The 24,885-nt window shown below is 42.9% G+C and overlaps 1 protein-coding gene across 1 annotated transcript in view; it reads left to right on the forward strand.

Annotated features, from left to right (window-relative positions):
• The first annotated feature begins 1,067 nt into the window (after positions 1 to 1,067).
• PHLPP1 (PH domain and leucine rich repeat protein phosphatase 1) overlaps positions 1,068 to 24,885 on the forward strand; it is a 193,047-nt gene continuing 169,229 nt past the window's right edge. The window contains exon 1 of the mRNA XM_042464403.1: positions 1,068 to 2,313. Within this exon, the coding sequence (XP_042320337.1) occupies positions 1,194 to 2,313 (1,120 nt within the window). The 5' untranslated portion in view covers positions 1,068 to 1,193. The remainder of the gene's footprint in view (positions 2,314 to 24,885) is intronic.

Below are 24,885 nucleotides of genomic sequence, written 5' to 3' on the forward strand. Positions count from 1 at the left end.
CCGGGATGGGGCAGAGGAAATCCTGGGCTGAGACAGGAACCCTTGACTACCAGAACGGAGGGCCCTGGTGGGAAGGTGAGGAGAAAGAAGGTCTGATAAGTAAGGAGGGGCCAGTCCATGGAGGGCTTTGAATGTCGACAGCAGGAGCTTATACTGAATGCGGAAAGGGAGAGGGAGCCAGTGAAGGGATGCCAACACAGGAGAGATGTGGTCAGAGCGGTGGGTGGAAGTGATAATGCGTGCAGCTGAATGCTGGACAGAGATTAAAGGACGGAGGTGAGAAAAAGGAAGCCCAGCCAGGAGGACATTACAGTAATCAAGTCGTGAGATCACTAGGGCATGGACCAGGATCTTGGCAATAGAGGCGGAGAGATATGGTCGGATTTTGGCAATATTGTACAAAAAGAATCTACAAGCCTTGGCTGTGGTCTGGATCTGAGGGATACACGACAGAGAAGAGTCAAAGATAAAGCCAAGACTGCGGGCTTGCTGGACTGGTTGAATAGAAATGTTGTCCACAGAGACAGAAAAGGAGTGACTCAATAAAAGCCGCCCCGTTCTGTGGATTCAAATTGGGACGTTACACTCTTGAGGAGGAGGAGGAGGAGGGTCAAGGAGGGGAACCAAGGGGGGCGTGTGCGTGCCACAGAAACAGAGCGGGCTTGGGAAGCCTCAGAGTCAGAGAACAAGAACAGAGTAGGCCTCATCCTCTCCCGCCTCAGCAGAAGCGGTGCATTGTGGGACATGTCGTTCTCCATCGCGCTCGGGCCGGCCGCGGAGGCGTTTCAAAACACTCCATTTCCCAGCGTCCCTTTGGTCACCAGTTCCTTTTCCTCCTCTCGGTCACGTTTTGTTTATCGCCTCCCGACGATGACGTCACCGCCGCCTTATGAATATTAAGAAGCAGCGTGGGAGTCGAAGCAGCGTAGCGAATGCGACGCCTGTTTTGTTTGGGCTTGATTCATATTCATGAGGCTGGAGGGCGGGGATTGAGAGAGGAGTGGGAAGAAGAGGAAGAGGGAGGGAGGCGTCTCCTTGTCTCTCAGTCAGCAGCAGCAGCAGCAGCAGCACAGTCCCCTTAATGGCGAGGAGGAGGAGGGCGTCGGACCGGATGGAACGCGGAGACACCGGCGGAATGTTCGCGCGGGAGGAAGAATAATCGGGTAGAACGTTGGTCGTCGCGACGTTCCATTATGGAACCTGCGCAGCAGCAGCAACAGAGCAGCAGCAGCAAAGAAGGAGAAGGCGGCGGTGGCGCGAGGATGGCTACTCCGCAACAGCAGCAGCAGCAGCAGCAGCGGAGGAGGAGGAAGAGGGAGACAACCGCAACTACAGCAACCGCTGCATCCTCCTCTTCTTCTCCTTCTCTCCCGCCGCCGCCTCCTCCTCCATCGGCGCCCAATGGCTCCCTCTTGGCTCGGAGGGGCCGCCTCAAGAGGAACCTCTCCTCCTCGGCTTCGCCGACTACTCCCCCGACGCCTTCCACTACTCTAGACCGCAAAGCGATGCTGCTACTCCTCATCCCCTCCGCAGCCACCGCCGCCAAGAAGGCCCCCCCGCCGCAGCCCTTGCAGCCCCCGGAGAGGGAGTGGGTCCGCAGGGACCCCAAACGGGGCTGCGTCCACGTCTACTACCACCACCGCCACCACACTACTACTAGTAGTAGCGGAGGAGTAAGAGGAGGTGGTGGAGGAGGAGGAGGAGGAGGAGGAGGGGGTGTGTTGCTACTCCCGGTGCTCTGCACCCTGGAGACCACGGCGGCCGAGGTGGCTTCGAGGCTGCTCCAGTTGGGGCCCAAGGAGACGGAGGAGGAGGAAGAGGAGGAGGAAGAAGAAGAGGAGCAGGATTCGGCCTCGGAGCCCAGTCCCACGAGGAGGAGGCCTCGCCACCATCATCGCCACCGCCGCCGCCCTCACCGGCTCTACCTCTCTGGGCCTCCGCTCTCCTGCCCTTCCCTCCTCCTCCACAACGCAGAGCCCCTGGAGCCCTCGCCTTCGCCCTCCTCCTCTTCCTCCTCTTCCTCCTCCTCCTCCTCGGAGGAGCTGGAGCCAGAGGGTCCCCCGGACATGCCCCCCAAGGCCCCCGAGGCAGCGCTGGCGGGGTCTGCGGAGGAGGCCCCCTCTGCCTCTCCCTCTCCCCCTCCGTCCCTCTACGTCCAGCTGCACGGGGAGAGCGCCCGCCGCCTCCTCCCCGAAGAGAAGCCCCTCCAGCTCCAGAACGACTACCTCTCCCAGCTGGGCTTCCGGGACCTTTGGCGGGTCCAGGAGGAGGGCATGGACGCCGAGACAGGGGGGCTCATCCGCTTCCACGCAGGTAGGCTCTCACTCGCACCAGCACTTCACACACTCTTCTTATGTGGAGGCCGCCTCTCTCACAGAAAGGGACTCCAGGCGACAGGCAGACACACACACACACACCAGGGCTTTACCCCTCTTTTATTTGTATGCCGCCTTTCCCTTAAAGGCAGACATATACACACAGACACAAGGAGTTTATACCTCTTTTATTTATATGCCGCCTTTCTCTTAGAAAGGGACTCAAGGTGGCAGACACACACAAACACACACAAAACAGTATTTTACTGCACTTTTGTTTGTAAGCTATCTTTCTCCTAGAAAGGAACTCCAGGCGGCTCACAAACACACACACACCAGGGCTTTACTCTTATTTGCATGTCACCTTTCTCCAGAAAGGGACTCAAGGTGGCTCACAAACACACACATCTATACGCACACGGACTTATGGGGGAGTCTGCTTTGCCCCTGCTTACTCAGGGATAGTAATCCCCTGTTTGGGTCATACTGAATGGTGGTATTCTGCTGCCACCAGGGAGACCAGGCAGGTCCTCCTTTTTCCATGATGCGCCCTACATTTTGGCCTCCTGCTCAGGAGGGTTTGAAAATGTCCTCCATTTGGAACAGGGCTAAGAGGCACGGATTTACAATGATGATACAGAGTGTTTTTGATTTTGTTTTGGAATGTCCTCCATGCTTCCTTTGGCCGTGCCCTACATTTCCTTTGTCCTACATTTCCTGGTGCCTTGTCCTCCTTGGCGGTTAGGACGCCTGCTCACTCTGATCCCCATACTTCCTAGGGATAATAACCACAACTTGGTTGTTGTGTGCCTTTGAGTCGTTCCTGGCTTAAGGTGACTCTTATCACAGGTTTTCTTGGCCGGGCTTCTTCAGGGCGAGGTTTGCCATTCATTGCAACACTCTGAGGCTGAGAGAGTGTGGGTTACACGACATCATCCACTGGGTTTCCATGGCTGAACAGGGATTCGAACCCTGGTCTCCAGAGTTGTAGTCCAACACTGGACTTCATCAAACTGGAGGGCTCTTTTGAAGCCTTTTCTGCATGGCATTTAACAGGCATGGGCACAACGGAGGAGGCCATATTCTGTGTCTGTGGGTGAAGAAAGCAAGTTTTGGTGCGCAGGGAGAGTGTGAAGACACAATGTGATGTGCATGCACAGGACTGGCAAGTGCGGCAAGTGTGTGTGTGAAGTCTTCCTCCTTTTTGGTTATTGGGATGAATTTGGGAAGTTTTCCAAGAGAAGAGGTGCCACAGAATTTGCTGTCTGAATCTCTTGCTGTTGTTAATTATCCTGGTTCAGCCATGTAAACCCACAGTGATGGTGAACCTTTTAGAGGCCGAATGCCCAAACTGCAACCCAAAACCCACTTATTGCAAAGTGCCACGTCTCTCTGGCTTTCTAGTAACAAACTGGCAAACTCTGTGCTGGGGCAATGGCACATGTGCCCACAGAGAGGGCTCTGAGTGCCACCTCTGGCATGCGTGCCATAGGTTCGCCATCACTGCACTCGGTGATCTTCAACAAGTGGCACCCTCTCATCCTCAGAGGATGGCATTGGCAAACCCCCTCTGAAGAAGCTTGCCAAGAAAACCCTGTGATAGGGGTCACCTTAGGGTTGCCATAGATGAGAAACGACTTGAAGGCCGACAAGATTGGACAAGGAGCAGGCGTGTCCTTGTGTGTGTGTTTGTGGGTGTGTTTAGGGGGATACTGTCCATTCAGCAAGAGGTTTTAATTTGAAAGATACTGCCTTGAAATCTGTTTGCTGGTTAAGTAAAACCCAACCCTCCTCCCCCCTGCTTCTGAGAAGTGTGCAAAGGGTGTGTGTTTTGCGAATACATTGCAAATACATTTGTGTGACACTGTAGCTCAAAGCAGTTTTGAAGGAAATGTTCCTGGCTGTCCCATTTTCTCGTTTAGATGCTCCATGTGCGAAAGCGTCTCTGGAACATGCAATCCCGATTTTTGCATTGAAGCGAAAACAATTTACAACACCATAAAAAGAAGAGAGTAAATACAAAATTGCAAATACATTTACGCATGGCCTAGCATCCATCCATGTAGCCCCTTTGTTCTTGTTTCAATTGACAACATTGTATGTGTCAATTTTATCTTCATTGTGCGTCTGAAAGCCAGGATTGGATGTTCATTTGGATCACACGGCTTTTCCTTTAAGGTGCCTTGCTGGATGTGGAGGTGGCTACCACTGTTGAAATGAGTAGGACTTAGTTCTACAAGTTTAAATGTGTGTAGGATTGTTTTGATGTATCCCACCCTGTTGGTGTATCTGAGCTAGACAGGATAGATCCATATAATGATTAATAGCAAAAGAGATGATCTTTGGAGAAGTTGGGCGGCTCAATCAACAAGAAGAAACATAATTGCCTTGTCCAGCAGATGCCTGTTTGTTGGGCCACCTGTGTTGGTTGCAGTGAAGTAACAATTTTTTAAGCTGTGAGTGTGTATTTTCTTTTGAGGGAAATAAGGATCTTCCCTTTCTTTAACAAACAGGGATTGTTACCAGTTCAAAAAAATGTATGAGTAGATGAAACAAGAACTTGGTGGGCTTAAAGGGCTGAGGCACAGATCCAAAGAGCTGGCTAAATAAGTGAGGCCTAAGGAAATCTCTGAACACCGATTTCTTGAAGAAGCCATTCTACACCACTTCTGCCCTTAGTAGTTGGTGTGAGCAAATCCTACTGGAAATGATAGGACAGTTTTCTTCAATTAAGCTCACCTTAATTTGCTTGTGTCTGGTCTAGACAGGATAGATCTGTATGATGATAGATGGCAAAAAGAGTATTCCCTCCACTTCCTCCTCAAAGCTCCTGTCTTGCAGATGATTCTTGGGTATATTATGACCCCTATCTAGATATCCTTTACTGTTCGAAAATGTGCACATGGAAACAGGAGCCATGCTCAAATTGACCTTTGTATGAGGAGGAGGAGGAGGACTGTGCTGTAACATAATTGATTTTTTTCCTGCTAAGGTTCAGTAGAGCTGAGGTTAAACTGGATGCACTCTGTTTCCTCTTGGGTGGGGATCCTTGCCTTGTAATGCTTGTTCAGTACAAGATGTGAAAGGCAAAACCTACACTGCCGAGGAAGCTGAGCTTCGTGAAGTCAAAGGCTTATATGGCTGGCATCCATAGTTTTTGGTGGGTTTTTCGGGCTATGTGGACATGTTATAAAAGAGTTTATTCTTGATGTTTTGCCTGCATCTGTGGCTGGCACCTTCAGAGAAGCTGAGCTTCTTTTGACAGATGCAGTCCACTGGCTTTTCACATTGAGTTGTAAAGGTGTTTGGATTTCTTTGACTGTTCCAGCATGGTGGATCAACAGTGAAATCCATAAAGGTGAATCCAGTCTGCCAGTTATTTGTTGTATTATTACTTGTCAAGTGCCTGATGAATTCTGCTGGCAGGGCAGCCAGATGCATCCAGACCACTCTTGGTCCTGTATGGTGCTAAGTTTACTAGTTTTGTGGATCTTGCTTTAGGCCAGGCAGAAGAATCATGCAGCTCTCTAGGTGTTACTGGGCTCTCAAGTTCCAGCAGCCTTTGCAACACACCCAACAGTGAGAAATGGAATTGCAGTCCACCCGCATTTGCAAGATTGCATCATTCCCACCCGTTTTACTCTCTGTGCACAGATTTAGAAGAAAACACAAATGTTTAGATACCTTTACTTCCAAATTGTATCTTTTTAGATTTTAGATCTTTTCGGAGAAGCATGTTTTAAATTTATGGGCTTTTCTTTTGTATATTGCTTTTTAAAAAGTGGTTATATCTATTGGAGATTACTTTGAACAATGTCTGGATTCCTGAATGTTACTTGTAAGCGGAGACAGTGTGGTGTAGTGGTTATGATGAAATAGGACAATCCAGCTTCAAATATCCCTTGGCAGTGAAGCTCATGGGAGATATTCAGACAGTCCCTCATCCTAATCTACCTCTTAGGTTTGTTGTGAGGATTAAGGTGTATGTGTGTGTGTATGTGTGTAGGAGAACCATGTATAGACCCTTAACTTCTTTGCTTGAAAAGTCGAATTCTGTATAAATATAGTAAGCAACTATTAATACTGGGGTCTGGTGTTCAAACTACCTGTTGACAGACATGATGCTACTATTGTAGGTAATTGTTGCCTAGCAAAGAGATTGCTCATGATCTGCAATTGTACAGTTGCTTTCATTTGCAGGAGATTTTTTTCCCTCCTGGTTGTCTAATGGCTGTTGCATATTCATATTGCAAATGTGTGAAATACTTGTCTGGTACAGAAAATCCTTGGCGTATTAGAGGATTGACAAATGAGGGTGGATGAGAGGGTGCAGGAACAGAGAATAGCTGGGCAAACACAAATGTGTGATCAGAGTCATGTGTTTGAAAGTCTTACACATGAGGCCACCCCATACGTTTTGCCTTGTTTTTGGCTGCTTCTTTTTAGTTTTGTTTTTGGCAACAGGAAGTGACCAGGAAGTCAGCTTCTGGTCACTTCCGGTTAGTAAAAGGCCTCCCCTGGGACTAAAATTGTGATGTTGATGGAAAATAAACCATGGTAGTAATGTCTCCATGCCCAAGAAGGCATTTTGAAGGCAAAACCTTTTTCTGTTTTTTCTTCCATAAAATTGTTCTGAGGATTTCATGCCATCAAGCCTGGATTTCCTTAAAATATATACAGCTTGAAGACACATTTATATATTTATTCTCTTTGTTCAACTACTAAGAAGAAACTATAAGTAAACTTTGGCCTATAAATAGCTGCAGGCATGATTTTAGTTATGGCTAGGGGGTATTTAATTGGATTTAAATGATAATTTACTGATTGCTGTGGTGGGTGAATAAGTTTGCCAGAGGGAAAACTAATGAGGGCTCCTGTACTTCCAAGGACTGTGCAGAAGAGGGAATTTCAGCAGGTGTGCCTTGTCATGCAACCATGTAAGAAGCAACATCTGTTTAAATTCCCTCTTCTATACAATCATTAAAGGTACAGAAGCCCTCTCCAGTGTTGACTCTGGAAACCCTAGTGTAGTGTTTTCCAGACTTTGGTCCTCCAGATGTTTTGGACTTCAGCTCCCATTTTTCCTGACTGTTGACCAAGCTCCTTGGGGCTTCTAGAGCTGAAGTCCAAAAACATCTGGAGGGCCAAAGTTTGGAAACCAGTGCCTTAGTGGATAAATTCAGTCCAGGGCTAGAGCCCTGTGGCAAATCAGTATACTTTAATGCATGTGCTCATTGAATGGCCATCTCAAAAGTAATGGGATTGAGAAGCAGGTTACATGCTTTGAGATGACTTCCACGTGTCCTCTTTTATTAGCAATGCTGGTGCAAAAAGGAGGTAAAGATTCAAAACTTGCAGGAGCAGGGACCATTGTAAGAACAAGCCTAGAAGCATACACCTCAAGCTATAGTTCTCTGCACATCTACTTGGAAATAAGCTGCATTGCTCACAGGGATGGGTTACTTCTGAGTAAACAGCATATGATTCCACTAAACCCATGAAGGGAAAGGCATCTCTCCTGTGAAGAAACCTTGCCAAGAAAAACCTCTGATAGGTTCACCTTAGGGTCACCTTATGTTGGAAAGAAGTTGAAGGCACACAATAACAACAATTTAATTATTTTAATCTTAAGAAATGGAGGGGTTCTTTATTCCTAACCCGTGGACATCAACTGTGAATGAGTACCTGTGAAAGGAGGACATGCCAATATAGAAGTATGTTTCCATTTTCTGTGATTTTTATGTAGATCAGGCATTTCCTCTTGTGTGCCTTCAAGTTGTTTATAACTTAGGACACCCTAAGGTGAACCTATCACAGGTTTCTAGGAGGCTGAAAATGTGAATCAGGCACTTACAAGCCACCAAGAAAGGTTTTAAAAGCCTTTTTTGTTTTGCTTTTGAGTTTTTAATGCATGGAATGTACAATTTCTCTTTTAAAAGTAGAGTGGAGTACATGTTAACCTGTGGACTTGTGCAACCTCTTTTATCATGCCTTTTGGCAGATGGGGCTCATGAGAGCTGAACAAGCCACTGTGAAATCACTTGCAACCATCAGCTGCATAATGCATGTCATAGCTTATATTTCAGATTTCACTGAACTTTCAAGGTGTGGAAAAATTGAATTGCCCTTTAGCATTACATTTTATACAATGTAAGCAGTTTAAATTTCTTTTCCCCTCCTAAAATGCTTTCTTTTTCAGGATAATTTCCCTTAATTAAGGAGTTTAATGCATTGTATACCATTGTGGCACAATGGTTTGAATATTGGAATAGGACTGTGGGAGGCTAGGGTTTGAATCCTTGCACACCCATGGAAACCCATTGGGTGATTTTAGACAAGTCCTACTCTGTCTGCCTCAGAGGAAGGCAATGACAAACTTTATCTGAAGAAATGCCAAGAAAACCATAGGATAGTTTTTTGTGGGTTTTTTGGGCTATGTGGCCATGTTCCAGAAGAGTTTATTCCTGATGTTTCGCCAGCATCTGTGGCTGGCATCTTCAGAGAACTCTTGCCTGGAAAGGAGTTGGGTGTATGTGTATACACAAACACACACACACACACACACACACATACACACTGTGTGAACCTGGGAAGGCAGGAGTGATTTGCACGTGGATTGTTCTGTTGCTAATGGCAGGCCTCAGGGTGGGAGGGTATACTAAAGAGGGTTAGTGTCTGCTGGCGAAATGTCAGGAATAAACTCTTCTAGAGCATGGCCACATAGCCTGAAAAACAACAACAACAACACATCACAAAAAACTATGGATGCTGGCTATGAAAGCCTTTGACTTCCCACAGGACAGTGTCACCATAAGTCAGAAGCAATTTGTAGGCACATAAAAATAACCGTCAGGGATAATTTGTTGATATGCTGTTAAATGACAGTGTCCTGTTGCAGTAGTATGTTCTGTCTGGCAAAGTGCATTCCTCCCAGATGTAGGGTCAGAGCTCCCATCATCCTCAGCCAGCCTAGTTCACACTGAGGATTGCTGGGAATTGCAGTCCAGCAGCATCTGGAATGCTGCACTTTGCCCACCCTCTGCTCTAGTCAGTGTGAATGAGTCATGATATAAAGAAAAGCGCATGGTAGGTTTGATTCTGAATTCCTCTTCCCTCCCTTTTATTGGATTAATGTTTATGCAAATAGACTTGGCAATAAAACTACCAGCTGTGGAAGGAACAGGGAAGTCCAAGAAAAGAATAAGCACACAGGGTGGCATTGAAATATCCCCTGCATGTCATCTGTGTGATACTGTGTATGGTCAGGTGATTGTACTTGAGCAGAGTGGAAGATCTTCCTGGAAGATAAATACCTTGTTTTGCTGCATAAGGAACACCTGTAATCCAGTATATAAGATTTAGCATAAGGAGCAGGCAGTCAGCCTAAATTTAGATGGTCTTCAGAACATGGAAAACCTACACTTCGAGGTTCTGATTCCCAGAATCCACCAGCCAGTATGGTCACTGGCCATGCTTGCTGGGCAATTTTGAGAGCAGCCGTCCCCCTAATTTTTTCAAGCTCTGATGATCTTTGACCTAGTTTCAAAAGCTGTCTGCTAAAGATCAATTAAGTCTACTACTAAGAGTAATTTGCCCTTCCTCTGCAGAGTGCTGAGTGGGAGAAAAGTGCATGGGGGATGATGGCAAGGGAGAGAAGAGATGACCCTGTCTGCTTCTGCCTCATCTGTCATATCACTACCACCACTACCATATGAACACAGATTACTCCAGAGTTTCTCTATTGCTGGGCCAGGACAGTTTGTCTGCTGGCTGACATGGCTAAATGATGCTTTTCCTTCTCTGTTAAAGCACAGTTAATCCTGGTGGGACAGCAAGCAACCATTCCGAATAACCTCATAACCTTCCATGCTGGATGCACAATGTCACCAGTAGCATTTGGAAGCCATGGAGATCTCTGTGACAATTCATTTCAGATCTGCTTGATGATGATGAAGAATGAGCAGTCAACTGTGGTTCAGACACTTTTGGTCTTGAATCATTAATTCTCTGTTTGACACTCATCACCATATTCAGTCAACAAGCACACTGCTCCTGCTTTCTCTTGCAGTTGTTTAACCCAAAATATGACTTGCATAACATATGAGGGTCTTATTTGGGGCTCTGTAGCAGTATTCATCAAGTCAGTGGAGTTATCTGATGGCAGGACCTCTCAGAGAAATGCTGTGATGCTTTACTACTTAATTCTCAAGCCCCCAGCTGCTTCAGTGGCTTCACCCATGCTTGCCATCCTAATCTCTCTTATTCCCTCTCCCTTTTAAAGATGAGGCACTTGGGTGGGGGTTTGACTGTGGACTAGATCAGTGCTTCCCAACCTTCAGTCTCTGGATGATTTGGACTTCAGCTCCCAGAATTCCTGACAGTTGGGCAAGTTATCTGGGTCTTTTGGGAGCTGAAGTCCAAAATAAATGGAAGACCAAAGGTTGGGAACCACTGGGCTAGATGGATCTGTTTAGTTGTGTTTTAGGCTGGAAGTGCTCTAGCTTTATGTTCAATAGCGTGTTTGGGAATATAGTGGTCATTGATATCTGATTCCTTTAAGTGCTTCTGTCCATAATGAAGGTTGCCTACTCTTTTACTGGCATCACTATTAACTATCTTTGGTGCTTTCTGCACCGGCATTTGGGACGTCCGGAGGACGTCTCATTTTAAAAAAGGGGCATCTCTTATAGACGCCCCTGGGCCTAGTACGGACTCCGTCCGTACAAGATGGCGCCGGCCCTTCTACATGGCCGGCGCCATCTTTGCGTATTGGACGCTGAGCGTCCGCACGCGTCGCGTCCCTTGTGACGTAGCGAGCGCGCCCCTGGCGCCTCGCTACGTCGCAAACGCGATGGAAAAAGAAGCTCCATTTTGGAGCTTCTTTTTCGGTCCGCGCGGGAGTCGGGCTGTCTGAAGGCTTCGGCTCCCCCGCGGACCTACCGGCGGCGGCGGCAGAGCGCCGCAAAGTGGCGGTATGTACCCCGCCCTTGTTTAAAAAATGGCCTCACTTTCCTAATTTAAAAACCCTCCAGGAGATGTACCTCTTAATAGAAATTTAAGGCACAGAAATAAGCAGATAATCACAAATGAATTGAGGATCATTTTAAAGAGTGCTTGTTTTGTTGTATGCTTTCCGAGTAGTTTTTCACTTATGGTAACCCTAAGGCAAAAGTATCAGAGTTTTCTTGGCAATATTTATTCAGGAAGGATTTGCTTTTGCCTTCTTCTGTGGCTCTGAGAGAGTGTGACTTACCCAAAGTAAGTGGGTTTCCCTTACTAAGGCTTGGTCCCCAAAGTCATAGGGGACAAAACCCAATGTAGAAATAATCCTGTTTGAGACCAGTTTAACTGCCCTGACTCAATGCTAGGGAATTCTGGGAACTGTAGTTTTGTGCGACGTTTAGCCTCCTCTGTCAAAGAGCTTTGGTGCCACAATAAGCTACAATTCCCAGGATTCCTTAATACTGAGCCAGGGCAGTTAAAGCAGTCTGAAACTGGATTATTTCTGCAGCGTGTTTTGGATCACAGTCTCAGCACTCACACCACTATACCACACTGGTTCTCATAGTGCTTGTTTAGCTACTCTGAAAAGTGGTCATCTGTATCTTTCTGCCAAATGATGGGAATAATCTTAGCATGCCCAAATTTCTGATCAAGTGTAGCTAAGTCTTCACCATCTACTTAGCGAGCCAATCAGTGTACCTAGTGGCTATGTGTGCAGCTGTATGAAGGTCCCTTGGGAAAATGGTTGTGCTCTAAAGCACCTGCTGATTTCTGCCCATGAAGCTACCTTTAAATGCAGAAGCAGAACAGCCTGTTCTCTTTTTTCTCTTTCCAGATCAATGTGCAATCCCATCCCCAATCCTACAGCTACCAGTATTTTATTTTGTTCTATTGGGACATTCTGTGACCTCTCATGAGGTCTCTCATTCATAGGTTTGCCATTGGTATATAGCAACAACAAATTGGGGCATGACCAGTTTAGATGCAGGCGTCCAAGAAAGCACTAAAATGGAAGGGTCACTCAATTTAGAGGTCTCTCACCCCCCTCTGATTTTTCCTATTTTTAAGATGGTTTGGCTTGGGTTTTAGGTTTTGATTGGGAACATAGGAAACCGCCTTGTACTGAGTGAGACCCTTTGGGCCATTTAGTTCAGTACTGCCAGCTCTGACTGCTCCTTCTGCTCCTATCTCTGATGTTCTCTAGTGGTCTCCCATCCAAGCAGGTGTTGGCCCTGTTGGGCTTCCAAAATCAGACAAGATGGGTGTGTTCAGCATGGAATGATTTTAAAAAACCTGTGTCCTTGGATCTGCAAGCATTTAACTTTTCCTCTCTTATCTGTGTATATCAACTTCAAAAGGAGTTCAACAGAACTGGCTAGGACTTCCTTCCTAGGAAGTGTGCTTAGGATTGCAGCCATAAATGAATACAATACCCTGAGAGCCATATAGAAAATGGGCTTGAATTCTGTTCTCTTGAGCCAGGTTTGTCCACTTTCACTCTACTTGGGCTGTTAGTCATATCTGCTGAGAGCTGAAAGGCTGCCTTTTCTGCCGATTCTTTTTCCTTTCATCATTGGACACTGTTGCTTGAAATTTTGTAACAACTCCCCTCTTGGTGATGGTGGTATTGATATACCTCAGAGCTCTCTGTGCAATTAAAATATCCATCTGTTCCACTTAGAACATTAGACGCTTTATGCAATCTGTCATTGATGTATAGCCACATGAAAGCCTTCGAAACAGTGTAAAAGAGAACTCAAAGCTCTGATCCAAACATTTCCCACTAGCCTTGCGCTTGCTTTTGTTTACTGAATGGTGTTATCTTCTTGGCTTAAAAAGACTAAGCGGAAACACTTCCTTACTTTTCCCCCCTGTTGGACAGGAAATATGGATGAAGCTTAGTGTTGTTCAATGTCATTGCATAATTACCGGGATATGATTTCTTTCTAAATCATTTGAAAATACTGTAAGCTTTTTGAAGCAAAAAAAGGGATCTTTCCCAATCAGTGTTTATATATGTGTGTGTTTCTGCTTTGTTCGTTCTGGGTTACAGAAGCAAAGTAATTGTTTCGCACTCTTTTCTTGAAGTTGTAACTCTTTAATATCTTGACAGTCTGAGACACTTTTGTGGGTGGATGTGGGGGATACTTTATATATGCAGCCCAGTTCAGTTGATGATCTTAAACCATAACTTTGAACCTTTCATAACCCAGTGCTCCAAATATTTTGGACTGCAACTCACACCATTTCTGACCCATAGGGCATGCTGACTGAGACTTGGAATTGTAGACCAAAACATCTGGAAGGCACCCGCTTGGAGAAGGCTGGCATATCACTGCCAAAGGCTTGTGGGGTCCCCATGATTTATTAACCCAGATAATTGTAGTTTATTCAAACAAAAGTTAGTTTTAGTAGGGTCAGATTGTTTTAGATCCTAGTTTATTGGCTGTCTTTGAACACGCGGGGAGGAAAGTGGAGTTGGGTGAAGGAGAATGTGAGCTCAAGGATTGCTAAAGTCATTCGCAATCAAATAAAATGAGTGTGCAGACCACATACGCAGAAGTGTGTGCATGTGTAAGCTATCTCCTTGCATCCCAGTTGAGAGTGGATATGACCGTTCAGGTCAAAAGGTTTATGTTGCTCATTTATTTTATTTATTTATTTCATTTATATGCTGCCTTTCTCCCTAGAGGGACTCAAGGCAGGTCACAGATAAAAGATTTAAAATCTCAATAAAATTCAAAACAATTAAAACAAATACATGCAGTATAAAATCACATAAAATAAACAAAATTTGAAAACAAACTAAAAACTCACCTGCTCCATAAAAGCCCAGCTGCTATGAATTATATATATATATGTTTTTACTTGCCAGCAAAAGGCCAGCAGGGAGTGGGCCAACCTAGCCTCCCAAGGAAGGGCTTTCCAGAAGGTGAGAGCAGCCACCAAGAAAAGCTCTCTGTCATGTCCTCACCAGGCAAGCCTGTGGTCTTGGCGGGACAAAGAGAAAGCCTTCTCCTGTAGATTAGGGCTCTCACAGGTTCGTATGGGGAGATACAGTCTCTCCAATAGTCTGGACCCAAACTGTTATAGGTCCAAAACAAGGCTTAGGACAGGAGCAGAGAACCTGTGGTCCTCTAAACATTGAACTGAATCCTGGCTCATTGGCCATGCTGGCTCAGGTAGATAGAACTTTGAAGTCCAACAGCTCTTCTTTTGAGTGTTGTATGGACTGATTCTTGGTATATATCCCAAGTAGAACAGTGGCTCAGCTTTTGAATTAATGTCATCAAACCTTTCCTTTTTGGAGATTGTCAGGAATTGTATGATTGACAGGAAGTGATAGAAGACACCATTGTTTTAATAACAAAGTCCACAAAGAAGAACACCTTACATCTAGTTCAGATGTAGTCTTACATTCATGCACACCATGTTTGCACAGGCTTGAGAACTGCTCTCCCTCCTTTCCTGCAGGTCTTAGTGTTCCAACTGTGCAGTGATAAATGTTGGGTTTTGTAATGATTCCTCCTTGGCTGTGCCATTGCAGTCAAACCAGGACAGTGAGATCGAGACCATAATGTCTGTAATTTTTAGATTGTAGGCTGGTTTATATAGTGTGTAAATACAGTAGATAATCTTGGGTATAAGATGTTTTTGAGGCAGACTATTATGTGTTTTGTCCTGGTTAGCTGTTTCGGTACATACTGTTCCATTGTCAAGCAGCTTTTGGAGTGTATGTGTGTATATATATATATAAAGTAAAAGGTCTTTGGAATGCTCAGCTCCTTTTTTCTTCTTCTACTTAACCAAGATGACAAATTGAACCCAACAGAGGATCTGGCAGAAGCTATTTTCTTAGAGGCACCAAACTAGTGGACTGTATGTTTTGTAGTAGTCCTGATCTATCCTGTAACTTGTGAGAAGGCAGAACAAAAGCCATGTTGAGTCAGACAAAATATTTTTCTGGTCCAGAATTCTGTTCCCACAGTGGGCAGCTTAGACGCAGTAAGAAGGACACGTATATATTTGCTCCCTCCTGCCCATATTGCCCACAAATTAATATGCATACTTCCAATAGTGTTGAAGGTAGCTTATAGCCATAATGATTGGTAAACATTGATAGCCTTGTCCACCATGGATTTGACTATTTTAAAGTTGCCCATGTTGGTAACCATAATTCCGTTTTGTGGTAGCAAATTCTGTGGTTTAACCTTGTGTTGTTTACAGGAGTGCATTGTTTTATCTACTGTAACTCTCCTGCCATTCGTTGAATGACAGCCACATTTGAATATTATGAGAATGTGTATCTACTTTCCTTGTGCCATATACCATTGCATCCTGCAGTACTGGGTTGGCTTTGCTGTGGATGGTGGGTAGGGCTTTGCTTCTAGTCCAGTACTCAAACCACAATGCCAAACTGATTTCACTAGTCCTGTTTTTGGTACAAAGCTTTGCCTATATTGTGTGGTCCAAAGATGCTCTACATCACAGTGGTTTCCTTTAGTTACACAGGTAATCTTAGTAGTAAATACACAAATAATAGTAAATGTGCAGGTATCTTGGGGAACTGAGGTTTCTCAAAAGCAACCTAGTAGTTTTGCAGTACATATGGGTGGGAAAACGTTTTGTGAGTTGCATCACCTTGGGGGAAATTGGTTGTAATCTATGTGCTATGTAGTAGGACCACCCTAAAATTTCTTTCCCATTGTCCCCCTGCCCCCGCCAATCAGACAGATAATGCTTACAGAGGGCTTTTGAAATTAAGATTGGGAGCCACGGATTCCTCCCCTTCTTTTACATATTTTCCGTGGGACCACCAGTATAGTCATGGCACATAGTGCCACATTTGGTTACAACTTGATTGTTTTGTACACAGGGCTGTAGCTAGCCAAGAAAGCCTGGTGCAGTCATGGCTGGAGAGTGTTTGAAACTTACCTTCAGTACCCCTTCTCCTTGCTGCATCTGGCTTCTCTATGGCAGGGAGCCCCCCTCCTTTCCTTTTTCAGTGTCTGGCATGACACTGGTAAATGTTACTTCTCTAGGATGCAACAGGTGTCATGCAACCTACTCTTGTGCAGCAACATTTTGTGTGCAGGAAGTGACTAACAATAGTGTGGTGTTCATTTTGAAATCTAGCGGATGTTGGGTAGGTGGAATAACTATTCCAATGCTACCATTTCCTTTTCAGGAACCATCCTGTGATATGTGGAAATGCTAGAGGGTGGTGGTATTGTGCAAGTGTAACCAGACATTCTGCTGACATCCCTCCCCCCATGGGAAATTCTAGGGCCAAATGAGTGCATGACTGATTGAAGCCTTCCCAGGTGAACTCATGGTTGCCTTAGATTTGAACCCAGAAGCAAGACTGACCTACTTACCCTTTGGACTCGTGTTGCTGCTCATTTGCATATGTGTGCCCAAGTGCTTCTCATACATTATCTGACAAATGTTTTCAATTATTTTGTGGGATGGTTTATAAGGTTTTTACTTATCTCATTGGTGAAGAAGAAAACAGGTAAATTATTTTCTACATTCATAGCTTTGAGATGCAGTTTTCAACCATAGATTTCCACAGGTTTCTCACTTTTCTTTTTTGTTTCTTTTGTGTCTTCAAGTCATTTATAACTTAGGCAATTCTAAGAACCCAGTGGGATCTATTGGCAAGATTTATTCAGAAGAGGTTTCCCACTGTCTTCTTATTCTCATGTATAAGTCTAGAAATGTTAGTAAAAAATTGATCTAAAAAAAAACCCTGAGTCGACTTATCCATGAGTGAATGTAAATACTGCACTTTAACTCTTATAAAAAGGGAAGCATCCATTGGTGAAAGGCAAAAATCTAATCTGTCCTGAAAGCACCGACCCTTTCTGCTGTCTCATCTATCTACCATTTAGTGGGATCACAAACAGTTGGCCTGCTGGAATTTTGTTAAGTTCTTTGGTATCATTTTCCTTTGCTCCATCCTATAGATCCTTTGACATATACACTTAAATTTTACCCTCGACTTATACGTGGGTCATATCAAAATATATAATTTTATCCCCTAAACCTGCCCTTGATTTATACGTGAGGTCGTCTTATAGTCGAGTATATGCGGGGTATAATTTGCCCAAGGTCACCGAGCAGCTTTTCATGGTTGAATGAGGTTTCAAACCCTAGTTTTCCAGAGCTCTAGTCTAATACTCAAACCACAACATCAAACTGATTTCACTTGTCTGCTATAATATACCAAATTTGTTCTTCCCTGTACTTTGGGAAATGCATATAGTACTGTCATCAGTACAGGTGGGGTGGGGCTCTCCCTTATCCAAAATGCTTGGACCAGAAGTGTTGTGAATTTTGGAGTTTTCCGGATTTTAGAATGTTTGCATATACATAATGAGATCTCTTGGTGGTGGGCCCCAAATCTAAACATGAAATTAATTTGTGTTTGTATACGCTTTACAGACATAGCCTGATGGTAACTTTATGCACAACATTTTAAATAATTTTGTGCATGAAACAAAGTTTTTGTACATTAAACCATCCAAAAGCAAAGATGTCTCTGCCTCAGCCATCCTTGTAGACAATATTGGGTTTAGGAATATTTCAAATTTCAAAATTCCAGATAAGGGAGACTCAACCTGTATTTTGTGCTCGTCCTGCTGTCTGTGCTAAGTTGCTTTTACATACCTATGGGGTGGTTTTTTTTTTTTTTTGGCCTATGTTTTGTTTGCTCATGTAGGCAGTCTATAAAGGGCATTGCATTTTTGTATATTTTGTTGTTGCTTTTAACTGATTTTGGTTGTAGGTTTTGGGTTGAGCCCACAAGAAAAGTCCAACCAGCAGCTCAGAGGATGGGCATGTTTTGTGTAATTAACTCTTGAAGTAAGTCATGCCAGGATACCAGCTGGCTTAATGACAGCATATCAGTGGAACGCAAACTGGTTTTATCTGTTCCAAGGAACCTAAGGACGAAGTAACAGGAAAGAGAGAAGTGGAAGGTTGCTCACTTTGTAAAGCAGGCTCCAGGTTCAGAAGAGCTCTCAGGATGATTCTCTTTGGCAGAGGGAAGTGATACAAAGCCAGATTGACCTAATTCTTCATGAGATGGTGTCTAGGTTGGGCCAATTTAGACTTCATGCTCCTCCATTCCAAAAACAGCAACAAGAAAACAATCAACTCTTACATGCTGCATGTGGAAAGATCCCAGATGTAAACTCTTCTTCCCGATAATCTAACTTTCACTTTCTTTTTCTTTTCTCCCTCCATAATGTCATTAACATATAGTAGCATATGGAATCATCATCATCATCATCATCATCACTAGGAAAGTTTAATCATGTAAGCCATTTCTCTTTCAACCTCTCCTTGGCATACGTGACGTTACATACACACCCTTTATTCTTACTCTGTGGGACACCATTTCTATGTGTTCTTGCACCATGCTTGAAATGCTTGCTCACAATTGAGCAAAGTGGATGCCTGCTTTAGATGGGGTTGAACATAGTTGATGTTCTGATTCCCAACAATGTTTCTTCTTGCTTTTTTATTTCATTTCCCAGCTCATTCCCCCTGCCTGAATAATTAATTCATCATTATTTTATTTTACACTTGCCAATCTATGGAGGTCCAAATTTAACTGATGTATAGCATGCATCAAAAGAGCAGGGAATGAGGCAAAAGGCACTCATTCTTCATGTCCGAATGTTTGTGTAGACCCACTTTAATCAGCCAAATATTATCTGATCAAGGAGCACCTGGGAAAACAATCCTTCAAAATTAGAATTGCCAGACCAAATGATTGGTCACCAAACTGGCAAATGGACCGTAAATGACAGAAAATGCACTCTCTGTTCCACCCTTGCTCAGTCCTTGAGTCCTTTCTGTTTTTCTCCTCCTCAAAGGCAAGTGAAAGCAGGTCTCCCTGTCCTTGACTCTATCTAGTGTTAACACTGGAAACAAATCTTACCTAATGAGAGGAAGCCTTATGTTTAGTAAACAATATTAAGGCTGCAATGTGAGATGCATCTAAACCAGGGTTCTCATTATGCATACTTTGCTGCTGAGATGATTACTTGTGGTTTTCTGGCCACTTAGTGTGTCTTTAAAAGCTCTTCATTATGCAATTCAAAATAATGAATGCATTATCTGATGCCGCATCGCTCAGGTTGATTGTTCTTTGCAAAATGGAAGACATGGTGGTACTGTTTCTGGGTATGCTGAAGTGATCTGTTTACCTTCTGAACTCCTCTTGCATAAAATGATCTTGCTCTCAGGCTACAGTTAGATATCTGTTGGCTTCTGTGCTACTTATTGCTATAGTAAACGTGTAAATGTGTCCCTGAATTTTCCTTTATTGCAACAGCATTTCCAGTAGGTATAGTCATATATTGTCTGCACATGGACTACACCCCCTCCCCCCCAATGCTGCAATTTAGCCGTCATGAAAACTCGACTACATAAAGTTCAGAGGTGTCATGTTCCTCATGGAAGATTGCTGGGGAAATAAAATTAGCTGAAAGGACTGCAGTTCATCCATTTTAGTAGCATGTGACCAACATAAATGGCATATTTGTTCTCCTCCAGATTGCAAGAGATGATGGTTAGCTGAACATCTTGCTCTGTTCTACAGTATGCCTTTTCTGAATTTTACGATGCTATTTTTTAAAAAAGATTCACTATCTTAAAGGGGAAAGGACGACATAAAGGAGGAAGCTGGAGGAATGTTTCTAAATACAGGCTGGGTCTCCCTTATCCAATGCTTGAGACCAGAAGTGTTTTGGATTTAAGATTTTTTGCATTTTGGAAAGCCTGTATTTGCATATACATACATAATAAGATATCTTTGAGATGGGACCTAAGTCTAAACACAGAATTCATTTATGCTTCATGCATCTTATCCACATAATCTGAAGGTAATTTTATAGTTTTTTAAAATAACTTTGTACATGTAAGAAAATTCATGTACATTGAACCATCAGAAAGCAAAGATCTCAGCCACCCATTTATAAAGTTTTGGTTTTGGAATATTTAAAATTTTGAAATTCTGGACAAAAGAGACACAGCCTTTATTGAAATAATTTTCTAGTTTCTTGGCAGATATCAGAATGTTTTATAAATGGTGAGCAGTGAAATGAAAAATTGTAGTTAATACAACATGACTTTATTATGGTCTTAGACCAGTCTTTGTAGTTAGAAATTAAACAAAGACCAAACAAATGGTACAGAGTTTAGGAAAATTGCAACATAATGCATGTATAGTGACAGAAACATAAATGTGAAGACATAGGAAACCAGTGAAACCTTTTACTACTGATAACATTGCAGAGGGTTTAACCAGCTGGTTTCTAGCAGAAGAGGTTAGAACACAAAAACTTCCCACCATAAAAGTAATGTCATTAATAAAATTGAAAGAAAAGAGGGTACTAGGAAAATTACTAGATCTCCCCAGAAAAATAACTAAGATTGGGGTAATATGTAAAAAGTGGGTGGCTTTATATTACAGGCTGTAGAGAAACATATGTTCAACTGTTTCAACCATTGAAAAAGATTTAATAATGAAAGGTAAAATGCAGGGAAGCCTCTAAAATGTTTTATAAGATTGAATAGTGAAATGAAATGTGGGGGTTACTTAACAGGCAAGAGGATTAGTGCAATGTACATATTGATAAAGGTCCATTTTTCTGAATTGGCTTTTTAAAAAATGTTTTTCAGTTTTTTTTCCCTAAAATACTTTGTAGTCTTAAAGTAGCAGTTTATATAGTGTTTACAAGTAATATTTAGTGCATATAAAAGGGGAGAGAATGATACACAGGGAGATTTAAATATAGTTCTTGCCACAGATTTTAAAAAAAAAATCTTGGTCAAGGGTAGGAGATAAAATTTGCAGAAAAATTGAAGCCATGGTGAGAACAATTTTGAAATTTACACACAAATTTTCATATCAATTCTATGTTTTACTGCACTAGCAACATAAAATGATTCATCCCTACGTTAGCATGATACATTAATGAAAATATTGCAGGTTTTGTACTCTGTATACTAAAGAGAGCAACAACCCATGTGCTATCTGTGCCCATGTATTTTAGTTTTTGTTGTTCTTTTCTAGCAGGAAATAAAATTTAAATTAAAACAGAAGCTACAAGATTCTTAAAAAACAAACTAAAATACATTATTGGGGGTGGGGTGGGGCGGAAGCTAGCAATGTATTTGAATGCAAAATTTAATTCAACTTCCATAGTAAGTTGTAGTTTTAAAAATAGTGTATTATCACCATGATGAAGTAGGACCCACTAGTTGGAAAAATGCTTTTTGGATGTCATTGTTGTGCATACCTGTAGTATGCACAAAAATGGTTTTTTTCTGAAATTCTGTAGACTATGTTACATATAAGCCTACATGTTAAACAGTTCTCTTATTTTGAATGGGTAAAGCCTTTTCTTAAAAACTGTTTTTTTAAAAGTTTCATTAGAGTTCTTTTCTCCATTCCTTCAGTGTCACTTTTTGTTATTTTCAAACTTGGATGCAGTATTGTGTGCTTAGGACAGGGACAGGGACAAAGCATATACTGCCCAGATGTTGTTGAACTGCAGCTTGCACCATCCATGTTTAGACACTCAAGTGGAAGGCAGGCCTTGTAGGTCCTTCTGCTGCATGGTTCTTGGATCTGCCATTTGAGTCTTATCTTTCAGTTTTATAGCAATGGCTGAGGTGAGATTATCAACCAATTGCACCTTGTTTTCTGTTTCATTTGTAAGTAAACTGTGATCTTAGGCTTATATGCAGCTCTTGGGTTAGGGTTACATGGTCCTTGGTTTAATTTCAAGTGAGGGTCAATGAAGACCTCTGACAAAAACAACCTGTTCATCTACTGTTCTTTATTTGGAAGGAGCATTTAGGGGAAAAAGCGAGAGCGACATAGAGGAGAAGGGAAGCCTTATCCATTTTTGATCTAGCCTCTTCCAGTACTGACATGCAGCTTCTGATAGGATTTTTTTTTTTAGTGAATGCAGCCCTTGGCAGAAGATTCCTAACTCTTGTTCTCCTTTATAAAAGACCTTCAGCATTTCCCCAACAGTCTTCAGATGTTAGTTCTGTCAGCATTTGTGTGTGCGTGTCTGTGTGTGCGTGAGAACACACACCTTCAAGTCACTGGGTGACTTATGGCAATCCCATGAATTTCATCAGTTTTCTTAATCAAGGAATGCTCAGAGGTGATCTTGCCCATTCCTTCCAGTAAGGGCACCAGATCCCTTCTGATCTTGGAAGCTAATCAGGGTCAGCCCTGTTTATTACTTGGATGGAAGACTTCCAAGGAATACCAAGTGCTGGAGTCTAGATTTCAGAGGAAGGCAATGGCAAAACCACCTCTGAGTATTAGTTGCCTAAGAAAATCCTACAAAGTTTACTCAAGTTGACAGGTGACTTGAAGGCATGTGCACACACAGAGGGAGAACAACCCTGGTTAGCATTCATCATAGTTGAGGCATGTCCATCTTGTAATTGGCAATGTTGGCTTAAGGTCATTGAGGGAGGTGAGGTTGCAGTTTGGCATTTTGCTTCAGATAGCTTAACCGTATTTAAAACTGACCTAAGCTTTTATGAAGAAGGGCAATCAATGTTCACATAAAATAATAATTAAGTCCATTTAGGCTGACTGCATATCAGTGGATTCCAAAGTGTGGTTACATTGCTACATAAAACACCTGTGCCTCTGGTGGTGTTTCTGGTACTTCACCCAAGTTGAATCATGGTTTTACTGTTTTCCTCCTTGGAAAAAAAGTGGGATATGCTTAATTTTTTCCGTAATCAGCCATCTCTGTGATTTGCCTAAGTGAGGCTTCAGTCCATATTTTGGACAAGCTATTAAAATCCTCTTGTGGTAAGCTGAGTTATCCTGGGCTAAGTTTCTGAAGCAGGGGTGTTGCTAGGAATCCCATTCCATGAGTTCACTCTGATGGCTCTGAACGATAGATGCTTAAGGCATGTGGTAAAATGAGGAGGCATCTTGGCCTTAAATGTGGATTAGCATTCATCTCCAGACTTAGTTTTGATTTTGAAATGAGAGATTAGCATGATATAGAGTGGCTGTTGTAAATGCCTCTGCTTTTATATATCATACTAAGAAAGGCCGTTGGGAGTGTCTTGTGCATTGACGTTTTTCTTCATTACTCTTGTGATAACACTTTGCCATATATATGTGTACCAGAAGGCTTCCACTTCTGTAGCTACCCGCTGAGCTTTTGTAGCTGTGGTGAATGAATCAAAACTGTGCCCATAAAAGAACACATCAAATTACAAATCTCTCCCCAGTCTGTTTATGCCTGGACATCAATGAATTTCTCTTGCCAAAGAGCATATCTGTTGTTGTTCACTCATCACTCATTCTCTAAGGCCCAGCAGGGCTATATTGGTGATGGAAGGATATGATTATGCTAGAGCAATCTTTAGATGGAATTGTGCATCATTCAAGGGTATTTTTGATGCTTGCCGTCTGCTCAGCTTCTGAAGATACATGTGTATGTATACTCATGAAACTGAGATGCGAGTATACATATGTGTACACACACAGAGAGCAGGGTATCCAAAATTTATCTTTACAATTACAATTCTATATAGAATTAAAGCTGTAATGGTAATTTCGGGATACCCTGTATTTCTAGGCCATTTTATGATGCACAACTTGTATGTGAGATTTATCCCTAGTATACACAATAAAATTGGACTGCATGGATCTGATAGTAATTCCTCATATGCACATCCTTTGTTTAACCAGCAGTGTTGCGTTTGCAGGGAAATTTACAGCAGCAACACAGTGAAGCTACTGTTAACTGATCATATAGGATATTGTTGCCACATTTATTAGTGAAGAGAAACTGCTTCATTTCCCTCTGAATTAGGCTTTTTGGTTACAGCAGGTTTATTATTTATTGTATTTATACCCTGCTCTTTAGAAATGCTCTCAGAGTGCCTTACAAATTGTTAATGAGACAGTTTATGCGCTTAAGGCTGGTATATGCTTCAATGTCTGTCATGTCTGTTAATAATTTCTTGTTAACCTCTTCCAGAATTGGCATCTTGAAAATGTCTATTAAGTGGTGCTCCATGTATTATTTTTCTCAGTTCCTCTCGCCTCCTCCAAGAATAGCTATTACCTGTTTCCATTTCTACAGTTACTGTCTTTTATTATGTTGTATTTTCATTTGTTTCTCCTTAATGGGACTATTATCATGTTTGTATCATTTGCTCTGATTAGGGAGTTGTGGGTAGTACATGGAAGGATACCTAATTTTTGTCTTCAGGGCCATTGTGTGAAGAAGATTGGACTAAGAGGGAGATTTACCCATCACCAGCCAACCAGCTTCATCAGTTGAGCTGGGTTTCTCTGTTCCAGTGTGAACATAGGGATTGAAAGAAATTTGTTTGGTGTCTTAGGCATTGACCCTGATTTTACTGCCAAGGCTCAGTGCTGTGGAGTCCTGGGATCTGTGAGCTATTTAGGCTTCTCTGTTAGAGAGCTTGGGTGCCACAACAAACTACAGTTCCCAGAATCCCATAGCATTGAGCCATGGCAATTAAAGTGGCG

This window comes from Sceloporus undulatus, chromosome 4 (genome assembly GCF_019175285.1).
Source record: "Sceloporus undulatus isolate JIND9_A2432 ecotype Alabama chromosome 4, SceUnd_v1.1, whole genome shotgun sequence".
NCBI classification, from domain to species: Eukaryota; Metazoa; Chordata; class Lepidosauria; order Squamata; family Phrynosomatidae; genus Sceloporus; species Sceloporus undulatus.